This window comes from Staurois parvus, unplaced genomic scaffold (assembly GCF_062004578.1).
Source record: "Staurois parvus isolate SC_StPar_1 unplaced genomic scaffold, SC_StPar_1.0 ptg000169l, whole genome shotgun sequence".
Taxonomy (NCBI): domain Eukaryota; kingdom Metazoa; phylum Chordata; class Amphibia; order Anura; family Ranidae; genus Staurois; species Staurois parvus.
Genome location: NW_028317965.1, coordinates 1,033,752 through 1,047,113, shown reverse-complemented (window position 1 = coordinate 1,047,113; position 13,362 = coordinate 1,033,752). Strand labels below are relative to the sequence as shown.

General features: G+C 40.7%; 1 protein-coding gene across 2 annotated transcripts in view; it reads left to right on the top strand.

Moving 5' to 3' along the window:
- Positions 1-13,362, top strand: part of FBXO11 (F-box protein 11) — a 140,842-nt gene that overhangs the window by 97,297 nt on the left and 30,183 nt on the right. For both annotated transcript variants that reach the window (XM_089676435.1, XM_089676434.1), the window contains exons 12-16: positions 7-224; positions 4,300-4,385; positions 4,475-4,569; positions 7,062-7,184; positions 8,561-8,646. In XM_089676435.1, the coding sequence (XP_089532561.1) occupies positions 7-224; positions 4,300-4,385; positions 4,475-4,569; positions 7,062-7,184; positions 8,561-8,646 (608 nt within the window). The remainder of the gene's footprint in view (positions 1-6; positions 225-4,299; positions 4,386-4,474; positions 4,570-7,061; positions 7,185-8,560; positions 8,647-13,362) is intronic.

The window sequence follows — 13,362 nt, the reverse complement described above, 5'->3', positions numbered from 1 at the left end:
CTGCAGGGTTACTTCGAAAGCTGCAACATCCATAGGAATCGAATAGCAGGCTTTGAGGTGAAAGCCTATGCCAATCCCACGGTGGTCAGATGTGAAATCCACCATGGTCAGACGGGAGGGATATATGTCCATGAAAAAGGGAGAGGACAGTTCTTGGAGAACAAAATCTATGCAAACAATTTTGCTGGTGTATGGATTACCTCAAATAGTGACCCAACCATACGGTAAGTAGTTAACATTTGCTTTTGTGGTGTTGCTGAAATGGGTGCAGGTTAAGGGCTGGCTGTTTCAAGAATTGCCCTTCTTAGAACATTAATCAGGCTTGCAAGGTGAACAGAGAAAACATTGCATATGTAATTCTTTGGAGCTCTTGTGTGGCAGCAGTGTCATCCTATTACTATTTTGTACCAGTCTTTGGCCAGGCTTGAAGAGTTTTAATCAAATGTGTTCACACTTTTCCTGTAGCTGTAAAGTTTATGTATTCTCCACAACTGTAATGGTAAACTCTTTAGAAAGCATTGGCACCCCTGCTATGAATTTTCCTTGGATGTTGCAGTTTAACCACTTGATGCCAGGGCCATTTTTTTAAAAAATTTTCCCACACACTAAATTCAGCATCTTTTGCTAAAAAATTACTTGGAATACCAAAACATATATTTTTTGAAAGCAGAGGCCCTGGAGAATCAATTGGTGGCAATTTTTTTATGTCACACATTTGCACAGCCCTTTATCAAACACAAGTTTGCAGGAAAAATTACACTACAGTAAATTTTAATATACACAAGCTTTATATATTACCCCATTTTTTTTGTATTATATTAAAGATGATTAAGGAGTGAGGGGCGTTCAAGTTAAACCGTGACTTTTGAGTTTATATGATAAAAGAACAAATATCAAGGAGTGGAAACCACGTTTATTTTTCAACATCCACATTTATTTATTATCCCCTGCTATATTTATACACTTATCCCAGCGTTTAATGCCTGGAAAGCTTTGGCTAAGAAAGATTTGTCACCATGCCTGAACCATCCTAGGACATTAATGAATGATTGTGTTCACCCTTCCCACTGAAAGATTTGTCACTTGTGCCATTGCACGACCGGTTACGTGTCGATTATCCATGGTGAATGTTCACAGGAATGTCTGCTGTGGTCTGAGAAGCAGCACGGCCAGGATCACTGGCGAACGTATGGCCATCTTTGAAATGTTTGCACCATTCAAATATCTTACTGCGGCTGAGCGTCTCATCACCGTACTGTGCTTGAAGTCTTCTGTAGATATCCGCTGGATTTATGCCTTTGTTCACAAGAAACTTAATCACCACATGCTGTTCCATGCACGCACGAACACTGTTGTCTGCCATCTTGAGCAACAGTCTCTTGACTGGTCCGCAACATGTGCGCCGCTATCAGAAATAGGACACACTTGCCAGTTAATACTGCGTGAAGTACCGCCACAATAGCATCCCTTTTTATGCATGTAAAATTAAAAGTCCCGGTTTGACTTGAATGACCCTTGTAGATACATGTAAAGATTACCTAAAATTGTCCCTAGGTGGTACTTTAAAAGTCTTTGCAGGCTTTTCATTTAGACTTGATTATGAATTATGGCCGTAGAATTATTGCTCTCACTCTGACATTTGCACTGATACCTCATATGTGTGGTGCAGTCACTGTTTACATATGCATGCTGCACCTACATATGGATGTGTGTATGCGTGGGGGGAACAGGTTTGCATCTCATTTTTTTTTTTTATAATCTTTTCCACTTTTTTTTTTATTTTTTTATTATTTAACTCTATTGCTAACAAGCCCTTTGTTATAGCTTTGGATAGTGACAGGTCTTCCTTCTGGAGACATCAGGGGTTTATTAGACCCCTGATGTCTCCCCTGCCCTCCAGTGAAACTAACCAAGTACAGATTGTACTTAGTACTTGACAAAGGCGTGCCTTGCCCTGAAACTTGTAACTAAGCTTATATGTCATGCATGACGTCATCTTGGCCATTTTGTTGGCTGTAACAATGGTTATCGTGCAAGTGATATACACACACAGTCTGCTGCTGCTGATGGTTCTTTCTGGTGTTCCCTTAGTTGACTTACTGATTCTAAGCACCTTACATCACATCCACCTAGAGCAGTGGTTCTCAACCTGTGGGTCGCGACCCCTTTGGGGGTCGAACGACCCTTTCACAGGGGTCCCCTACGACCATTAGAAAACACATATTTCCGATGTGTAAAGAGCAGCTACTCTGTTAAAAGCAGCTACTGTGTTGAAAGCAGCAGTATTGGAGATAAAACGACACTCATGAATTATAATTACTGGGTAAATAATGTTATGGTTGGGGGTCACCACAACATGAGGAACTGTATTAAAGGGTCGCGGCATTAGGAAGCTTGAGAACCACTGACCTAGAGGGACTTGCTCACCATTGACCACCTTGATGATGCCATCTGCTGGAGACTTATAGATATGCTTTTTAATATATTTTGCATGATTGGATATTTTTTTTTTTTTTTACTTTTCTCTTACACGTGGTTTGCTGGTGGGAGCCTCCACAAATCCTGCTTGGAAGAGAGACTACTGGCCTTGGCCACTTCATGCCACGGTGTTTTTATATGGAATTTTTCCAAGGACTGAATACACTTTTATGTAATTTATAATTTTATATTCAATTTTTTTTCGCAGTAGTGCCCCCTCTGTTGCGCCTGGGTACACTTAGGACGTGTTAGTGCCTTTTGCAATTTTTTATTTAATGTGGGTGCTGGGAGGTGGTATCCATTGACTACAAAATGGAGTTTCACTCCCTGCTCCATCCTCAGTTTCTCACCTTTTAACCTTCCATTGTCACTGCATAGGTTAACAGATCTCCATCAAACCATCTCTGGTATTCTCAGAAATGTGTCATTGCCTTAGATCCTGTGGCCAAAACAGTTTTATGGATTTTACTTCCACCTGTTCAGTTGCCAAACTCATGGGGAGGGTTTCTTCCCCGTATTTGATCTAAAAGTACTCAAAATCAATATTTGACCTCAGAAATTCTGCATGGAGTCTACCAGGTCTTTTATTGCTTCCCTTTGCCAAGAGACTTTCTAGCTTCTGTGGACATCAAGGATACGTACCTTCATGTCTCTATCTTTTCATCGCTTCTTGCGCTTTGCTTTTGAGGTTCATAAAGTTCCAATTCTTTGCCCTGCCCTTTGGCCTCTTATCTGCATCTAAAGTGTGCAGAAGTGTCGCCTCCAGTATTGGCCCTGTTGTGCTCTCATTACATCCCTATTGTGGGATACTTAGATGACCACTTGTTGAGGGAATGTTGGCGCTGGCCCCCGTTGGATAAAGTGACCTTGACTGTCCAGGCATTACAGTAGTTTGGTTAGATCCTGAATCTTTAGAAGGCATCACTAGAATACACTCATCATTTTGCATGCACCGTGTCCAGGACTAGACCCTGACTCGTATATAGACCCCACACTTCTGTGTTTGATTATATACTCATTACAGCTTTTCTGTTCAACGGAGGCATGCTGGTGTTAGAAGAGGTTATCCTGGGCTGGCCTACAATTTTTTGTTTGCCAGTGTCCAGTCCTCCTGTAGGCGTCATGATAACAGAGATAAGACATCTGTATCCTTAATGGACGCCAGGAAAAGTATTTTATGGTTGGTACAAAAATCCTGTTTTTACGTGACCGCATAATTAAAGTAAATTTTTACATAACTCCCTTTAGTAAATCAGTCACATTATCTACATAGTATTGTGATGGACAAAGCTTAGGATCAGATGGAATGCAGCATTAGGTGACATAGTCCATGCAGACATATTAGGATTGTGTTTTTTTTTTTCTTGGGAGAGTGCATGTGATCAGCACAGGGCCAATCAGCGCTGTCCAGACAGAGGTCAGAAGAATGAAAACTCCTCCTACAAGCTGTAAACCGTGCTCTGCTGGACACTGATAGCAGTCACAAGACTGCTATATACGGCTGATGAGAAAAGGTATTTAGCAGTTTATATTTACTATAATAATTGCATTTCCATGTTCTGTGTACTGTGATAGAGTGAATGCAGAGTTATGGGTTTAGTAACACGTTAAGTCTAGGAAAGCTAAATGTCCCAGGACCCTACAGAACAAAGCACATACCACAGAACATGTGGGGTGCATATTTCGAAAATAAAAATAGTTTTTTAAAGTGCTCAAAAACGGTGAGAGAAAAGTTTGGCCTTTTTGTTTGGTATCTTTTTTTTTTTTTTTTTTTAAACTAGTCTTAACTGTTACTGACTAAATTTATTTTTATGTTTCAAGGGGAAATGCAATTTTTAATGGAAACCAAGGTGGTGTGTATATCTTTGGTGACGGAAGAGGCCTTATAGAAGAAAATGACATTTATGGTATGTACTTTTTTTTTATCTTTTGGGTTTCTTGCATATGGTATTCCTGTACTGCTTGTCCCTTATAAGATTTTAATTTGTGTCAACAGGCAATGCTTTAGCAGGAATACAGATACGTACAAACAGCTGCCCCATTGTCAGGCATAATAAAATCCATGATGGTCAACACGGTGGAATCTATGTGGTAAGCTAATATAATTATAACTTGTATACACAGTTAGGTCCATATATATTTGGACACAGGCACAATTTTCATACTTTGGGCTCTGTATGCCACCAGAATAAATTAAAACGAAACAATCCAAATGAATTTGAAGTGCAGACTTTCAGCTTTAATTCAAGGGGTTGAACATAAATATCAAGTACAAATTTTAGGAACTGCAACCATTTTTATACACAGTCCCTCCATTTTCAGGGGCTCAAATGTAATTGGGCAAATGAATATAATCATGAATAAAATGTTTATTTTTTAATATTTTGTTGAGAATCCTTTACTGGCAATGACTGCATGAAGTCTGGAACCCATGGACATTACCAAAGACTGGGTTTCCTCCTTTCCGATGCTTTGCCAGGCTCTAAATGCAGCTGTCTTCAGTTCTTTGTGGGTCTTTCAGCCTTCTTTAGTTTTGTGTTCAGCGTTTCATCCCTTCTAACATTCTGCTTAAACTTTGTGATTTGTAATAGTACTGCTTGAACTTTGAAGAAGGGGACGTACCCCGAAAGCTTGTCCTCAAAATTGTATGTTAGTGCAAATAAAAAAAGTATCACGGACAGTACTCAATTGTTTCTGTCGCAAATGCACTAATACGGCTACAATCACCTCAAGCGTTCAGCAAGTGAAATGCATGCTCAGTTGGGTTGAGATCACGTGATTGATTCGGCCGTTGCAGAATATTCCACTTCTTTCTTTAAAAGCTCCTGGGTTGATTTTGCAGTGTGTTTTGGATCATTGTCCATCTGTACTGTGAAGCACCATCCAATCAACTTTTCTGAATTTGGCTGAATCTGGGCTGAGAGTATATCTCTAAACACTGCAGAATTCATCCGGCTGCTTCTGTCTTCTGTCACATCATCAATAAACACCAATGACCCAGTGCCACTGGACGCCATGCATGCCCATGCCATCACACTGCCTTCACCATGTTTTACAGATGATATTGTTTGCTTTGGATCATGAGCTGTTCCAAGCCTTCTCCACACTTTTTTTTCTTCCCGTCATTCTGGTACAGATTAATCTTTCATCCATCTTAGTTTCAACCCTCTGTATTTGCTTTTCTATTCTTCAGGTTTATGAATGGTTTGCACCTTGTGGTAAACCCTCTGTATTTACTCTCGTGAAGTCTTCTCTTGATTGTAGACTTTGAGAGTGATACGTCCACTCCTGGAGAGTGTCCTTCACGTGTCTGGATGTTGTGATTGGGGTTTTCTTTATCATAGAGAGGATTCTTTGATCATCCACCACTGTTGTCTTCCGTGGACATCCATGCCTTTTTATGTTGCTGAGCTCACCAGTGCATTCTTCTTTCCTCAGAATGTACCAAACTGTTCATTTGGCCACTCCTAATGTTGCTGCCATCTCTCTGATGGATTTGTTTTGTTTTTGAAGCCTTACAATGGCCTGTTTCATTTGCATGGACAGCTCCTTTGAACACGATGTAGGTTCACAGCAATAGATTCCAAATGCAAATAACACACTTAGAATCACCTCCAGACTTTTTACCTGCTTAATTGATAAAGAAATAATGAGGGAGTAGCCCACACCTGGCCATGAAACCGCTTTTGATTCAATTGGTCCCTTGAAAAAGGGGGGATGGCTACTCTTAAGAGCTGTAATTCCTAAACCCTTCCTCCAATTTGGATGTACATACCCTCAAATTAAACCTGCGAGTGTGCGCTTTCAGCCCATATCCCTTATATAACTATATAGCTTGAATATGTTTTGGTAAATACCTGACAAAAACTAAAATTGTGTCCGTGTCAAATATATATGGACTTAACTGTATGTTTACCCATTTCAAGAACTCAGGAAAGAGATAAAGTTTAGAAGACCCAAAACACTACAAGTGGTCCCTGGTTTACGTAGGCCTAGTTTCACAGCTTAAAGTTGCATTCACCTGGTGACAGTTTGGGTATGCTGAATATACAACATCTATAAGCTAAGCAAACCCTGGTTCACAGTACTTGGAGTCAACAATACATGTCGCCTAGGCTGTAATAAAACGAGTATCTATACTTTTGTGGCTTCCTGATCGGTAAGATGTCACCTTTGTCCTTGACCCAATTTGTAACCATTTGATTGTGTTGAATGCCTGTTACCTCACTTGCTGTGGGGCACTCCCATTCCCCAAACTCTGACTCCTAACCATCCTCCGACTCCTACGTCCTGTAGTGGTGCACAAGCATATGGGGAAAAACCACAGCATACGATTGGGGAACAGGTATTCTATACATGCGGAAGTGTGGTATACATGCTGCTGCCGCAGTTGACATAGAGGCACTGTTTTAACACGCAGGCCTCCAGCCAGGGCATTGTTTAGTAACATGATCACTTTAGCCATTATAAATCAGGGAATTGTACTGCAATAGAGAATTTTCATAGAATATGTTAAAATGTGTTTCTCTCCATTAAAAAAAACCACGCCTACATTTCTATGTAATGCTATCTTTTATTTCCAGCATGAGAAGGGACAGGGAGTAATTGAAGAAAATGAGGTCTATAGTAACACATTAGCTGGAGTTTGGGTGACAACAGGAAGTACTCCAGTGTTACGGAGGAACAGGATACACAGCGGAAAGCAGGTATGGGGTAAATCCTTCTGTGTTATTGATAGGTTCCATGGTGACACTGTTCTATTACAGTCTGTACTGACAGTTTGATCTAGGAATTGTTCTAATTGGTGAAAAAAAAAATGTACGTCAGTGGTGTATTCATGTCTGGTTTTTTTCTTTTTGTTTTTTTTTTTTGTGGGGGGGGGGGGGTCACGGTCGCGGCCCCCCCACTATGAAAATAAATAGCCCCAGATCCTTCCCATAAACCACTAATACTAATGACCTGCTGTTCTAGAACATCATTTTTTTTTTTTTTTTTTTGTACAGAGGGTTTCTGCTCTGAGGGCCGGTTCACACCACATGCAGTCCAGTGTGGTTTTTATTTTTCTTTCTGCATAAAAAACCGCATGGATAGTAGGTTATATGGTTTCCAATGGCATATTTCACTCCTATGCTGTCAGTTCTAGTGTGTTTCAGTTCCAGAAAAAAATAATTTTTTCTACACTGAACTGTGCTGGAATATGGTAAAACACATAAAAAACACAGCACAATGCACATGTTCTTATTTAAGGTGAAGAAAAAAAGGGGGGAAAAATGCACTGGAACTCATCAGAAATGCATCTTCAAAGCACATGCAGAAACACATTTGAGCTTCATTTCGATGGTTTGAACCAACTCTTAGGGCCAGTTTACCCTGTAGAAACGCAGTCCAGATGGGTTTCTGTAATGCTGTTATTGATGCTTTCCAGTGCATTCTTTCCCCTCCTTTTTTTTTTTTTCCACCTTATATAGATGTGTGTTTTCAATGTGTTTTACTGTGTTCTGGTAAAGTTCAGTGCAGAAAAAAAATGCAGCACGTTTTTGGAACTGACAGCAGTGGTGGTGTTAATTATGCCATTGGAAACCAAATAACACAGTATCCATGCCTTTTTGATGCAGAAAAAGAACGCACTGGACTGTGTGGCGTAAACTGGCCCTTAGACGGTGTTCCAGGGAAAAAAAAAGTAGAACCTGCTGCATTTTTACTGTACTGGAACCCGGTATAACGCATCAAGAACCCACCAAAAATGCATTGGAATGCACAAGTCCTTAAGGTGATGAAAAAAAGATGGAGCGTGTCAAAAACGCGGATGCAGAAAAGCAACGGGCACCCATCTGGACTGCGTTTCTGTGGTGTGAGCTGGCCCTTATAGAAAGTACTCTCTATGCTTCAAGACTGCATAAGATTGCATTTAAGCAGCTCCAGATCTGCAAATACTCACCAGACTAGACTTGCGTAGCTAACAGCCTCTCCTCTCATAATTTTTGAGGCTGGTAGCTTTTCTATACATGATGCATGTAAACAGAATATACGGCCAGTCAGGAATACTGTTCACGTTTGTAACAAAATACAAATTCTCTCCTAGGTCGGTGTATACTTCTATGACAATGGACATGGAGTACTAGAAGATAATGACATCTATAATCACATGTATTCTGGGGTTCAAATACGGTAAGGAAATTTCCTGTGTAGGTAGAAATTCTTATCTTTACATTTTATGCTAGCAGGTGCTGAACTCACAAACCATCATCTACTCGAGTAATGAGATCTGACATCATTTCAGGCTTTACCTTTACTTATTTCCACATTGTGTCTAGTTGTGTCTGGAACTTTGCTCCATCCAGAAAGAAATGAGGGAGTTGGAACTTGAAGTCGCACTGTCGTTAAACTGAAACCATGGATAAAAAAATCTACTTGCAAAGAATAAAGTAGATGCTCACCTGACCCGCCGTCAAATGTTGCTCTGTTTGAAGAGAAGTAGTCACCTGAAATCCCTTCAGAAACCAACTCTTCTGGGAGTGTTTATCTCCTAGTCTCTATGTCCATACTGTATCCTGTAGTGATGTAGGGGTCATCAGGTGAAATCTCGGAATGCAATAGATAACCAGGAGATTAACACTTTCAAAAGGATGGGTTTCTGAAGTGATTTTCAAATATTTCTCTCCCAGAAGTGACTTCATGTGGTGGTATGTCTTGGGTAGAGTAGTATTTGGCAGCAGGAGAGGTAAGTGGACATCTGTTCACTGTGTTAGTTTAGCGACAGTGTCACTTAAAGCAAACCTGTTTACTACCAATGACTAAAAAGTGATTATATGCAGAACCCACCTTACTTTCCTGTCCCCCTAGAGCAGTTGCAAAAATATTAGCCCAGTCCGTAAGTGATGATTGTGCGCACTCGACCAGGCTGCTGAGCGGAACACTGTCGGTCAACCATTCCTCTTTCAGATCCTGGGCAGCACACATTAGAGACCATAGTTAGTTTTTAACAAATAACAGGCAGAAAAGGTAGCAGAAGAGATACCCGTTTTATAGTCTGGGGCAGGAATAATCGATTCGAAGGACGTCTGTCATTGAGATGACAAACAGTGTTTTTTGCAATATGTAAACAGATTTTTGTTTTCTGAACGTTGTTGGTAATGAGCATTGATACAAATTGCAAATATGGCAGTCATTTTACAAGCTTATGTTTCCCTTTAAGCACTGAGGAGGACATCATGCCTCTCAATTCTGACTGAATGACAGGACAATACTACTCAAAGCAGCACTTGGTCACTGCTCCACTTTGAAAGACTACATTCTTATGATTCATATAATTTTATAAGACTGTTCTGCAAGCGTCGTTAATCTTGTTTACCAATTCCTCTATTGTATTTGTTGCAGTGACGACTACTACTGGCCTGTTTTTAGAGCTCAACCTAATAAAATAAGATGCCCAATATTACATATGCTGTGGAAGAGAAAAGTACGTGTGTAGGCAGTTAGCAATTTCTACTAAATAAATAAGCAATAGGCTAAATTTGTTGATAAAATGGAAATTTCTTTATCGTACATCATGGGACACAGATCGTCTTTGTATTCATTACGAATAGGGTCATTCGGTGACCTTCAGGTGCTTGGACCAAGTCAGGGGGTCTCTTCCAGGTATAAGCCCTCCCTGTTAGGCAAGGCTTGCTAGTGTCTGAAGGTGATGGTCACAGCTGTGCAGCTCTCTGCACAAGAATAGCTAGCTTCTCAGCAGTTCCACCAGCGATCAGGAGACTGGCTTTATCTGGATCCATTCATCTCTTAGAGAAATGGTATCTGGACCCTGCTTTGGAGGACATGATGATGTCCTGTAATTTTTGCTTGTCAGCACTGGAACCTGTGCAATGATATATTGGCTTGTGGACTATTAGAATGCTATACAGGTCCGTGGCAGTCATCTCCTGGTGAAGGGTTGGGGGTGGAGTTGAGCCCCTGAACACCCTTAGTGGCAGAGCCAGCCATGATGGATAAAGATTGGACCCTCTGTGGTTGACGGGTGAGTGCCCTGGGGTAGTCCGTGCTAGTACCTTCATCTGGTGACTCTTCCCCAGTAGCACCAGGGAAGACTCCCATTAACCAAGGAATCTCAGCTGATACTATCCCTTACCACCATTAGGTTCCAGTCCTTTCTAATGTTTGCCTAAGGTGGGTATGCAACTTCATCAGATGGGCTATAAAAGGGTTCCAACTGTTGCAAAAGCCTGTTGGACATAACTGTGTCCCTAGGAAGTAAATGACTCTGCCTCTACTGATTCTTTATATTTTACCTTTTCTACGACTGACTATGCGATTGAAAAAATACAATCACATCTTTCATTGCCTGTCCTATAAAATTGGACTCCCTGTTTGACTCACTTAATTTGCTTAGGCTGAATTAGTTTCAAAGATCGGTTCACATTTACAAAAAAAAAAAATGCTTTTACAATTTTTTTTTTTGTAGGAGCCTGGAAAGCATTGCACCCACAACCAGCAGATTGCAGGCGCAGTACAGAGCTCCTGCAGACTGTAAGCCGTCTGCTTTTACCTCATACGGGCAAGCAGTTACACGACAGGAAGAATCAATGAATTACCTAGAGAGCTCAACAGTGCCCTTGTAGTTCATTGAGAACTACAAGCCGACAGCCACAAAGGCTGTTGGTAGATGTACTTCATTCATTCACAGCTTCACCCACACAGCTGCCCTTTTTTCAAACAATGACAGCAGTTGCAGAGAGAGGAACCCTGGCTCGCTGTCACAGGGAAAGGGAGGAGCCACTGCAGTATGGTACATCTTGACTTGGCAATATTTGCCTGCTCTTCCTTGCAAAAAAATCTCTGATTGTGAGGGCATCTCCTGTGCACAGCCCTCTTCACATCACCCCAGTTTTTCGATCGGATTCAGGTCTGGGCTCTGGCTGGGCCATTCCAAGACTTGGAATCATCTTCTGGTGAAGCCATTCCTTTGTTGATTTGGATGTATGCTTTGGGTCGTTGTCATGCTGAAAGATGGAGTTCCTCTTCATGTTCAGCTTTGTAGCAGAAGCCTGAAGGTTTTGTGCCGATATTGACTGGTATTTGGAACTGTTCATAATTCCCTCTACCTTGACTAAGGCCCCAGTTCCACCTGAAGAAAAACCACTTCAAAGCATGATGCTGCCACCACCATACTTCACTGTGGGTATGGTGTTCTTTTGGTGATGTGCAGTGTTGTCTTTGCGGCAAATATATCTTTTGGAATAATTGCCAAAAAATTCAACCTTGGTTCCATCAGACCATAACACATTTTCCCACATGCTTTTGGGAGACTTCAGATGTCTTTTTGCAAAATTCAGCCGGTCTTGGATGTTTTTCTTCGTAAGAAAAGGATTCCGTCTTGCCACTCTACCCCATAGCCCAGACATATGAAGAATACGGAAGATTGTTGTCACATGTACCACACAGCCTGTACTTGCCAGATATTACTGCAGCTCCTTTAATGTTGCTGTAGGCCTCTTGTTAGCCTCCCAGACCAGTTTTCTTCTCGTCTTTTCATCAATTTTCGGGGGACGTCTAGTTCTTGGTAATGTCACTTTTACGCCATATTTTCTTCACTTGATGATGACTGTCTTCACGGTGTTCCATGGTATATCAAATGCCTTGGAAATTCTTTTGTACCCTTCTCCTGACTGATATCTTTTACCAGTGAGATCCCTCTGATGCTTTGGAAGCTCTCTGTGGACCATGGCTTTTGCTGTAGGATACAACTAAGAAGATGTCAGGAAAGACCTACTAGAACAGCTGAACTTTGGGGTTAATCAGAGGCACTTTAAATGATGGTAGGTGTGTACTGACTCCTATTTAACATGATTTTGTATGTGATTGCTTAATTCTGAGCACACTTACATCCCACCCTTATGCAACCACATTATTTTAGTTTTTTGTTTACTCCCCCCTAAAAGATTTCCGTTTGTTTTTCACTTGAGTTGTACAGTTTATAGGTCACATTAAAGGTGGAAAAAGTTCTTAAATTATATATCTTTCTCATTTTTCTTAAATCACAGAAACCTGACGTTTTAACAGGGGTGTGTAGACTTTTTACCTTTTTATAGCCACTCTATGTATGTATATAGCAGCCGCCCGTCAGCTTTACATTGCAGGCGCTTGGGAAGTGGTTGTTAACCACTTGCCCTCCAGAGGATTTACCCCCCCCCCCCCCTTCCTGACCAGGCCATTTTTTGCGATACAGCGCTGCGCTACTGTAACTGACAACTGTGTGGTTATACAACGCTGCACCCAAATGAAATTTACGTCCTTTTTTACCCCAGAAATAGAGCTTTCTTTTGGTGGTAATTGATCACCTCTGTGGTTTTTATTTTTTGCGCCATAAACAAAATAAGAACAACAATTTAAAAAAAACAAAAAAAAAAACAACAATTTTTACTTTTTGCTATTAAACATGTTCAGTAAAAAAAAATTAAAAAAATCTAATTTCATCATAAATTTAGGCCAAAATGTATTCTGCTACATGTTTTTGCTAAAAAAAAAAAAAAAAAAAAAAAAAATCCTAATACTTATAAATGAATTGGTGTACGTGAAAGTTATAGCTTTTGCAAATGGCTTTATATACAGTATACTGGATTTTTTTTTTGACTTGTATTGGGACTGTTGCAGACATTCTGACACTGGGGGGAACTGACTTTGTGTCACTGACATCCCCAGTGACACCAATACAGTGATCAGTGCTAATAAAAAGCACTGACACACTACTAATGGCACTGGGCAGGAAGTGGTTAACATGTGGGGTGATCAAATGGTTAATTGTGTGCGCTGTAAGCACACTGGTTTGTATGGCTCTACTAGGCTATGCAGAGCCACACAAAGCGATGTGCAGGAGCTGACGTTAGA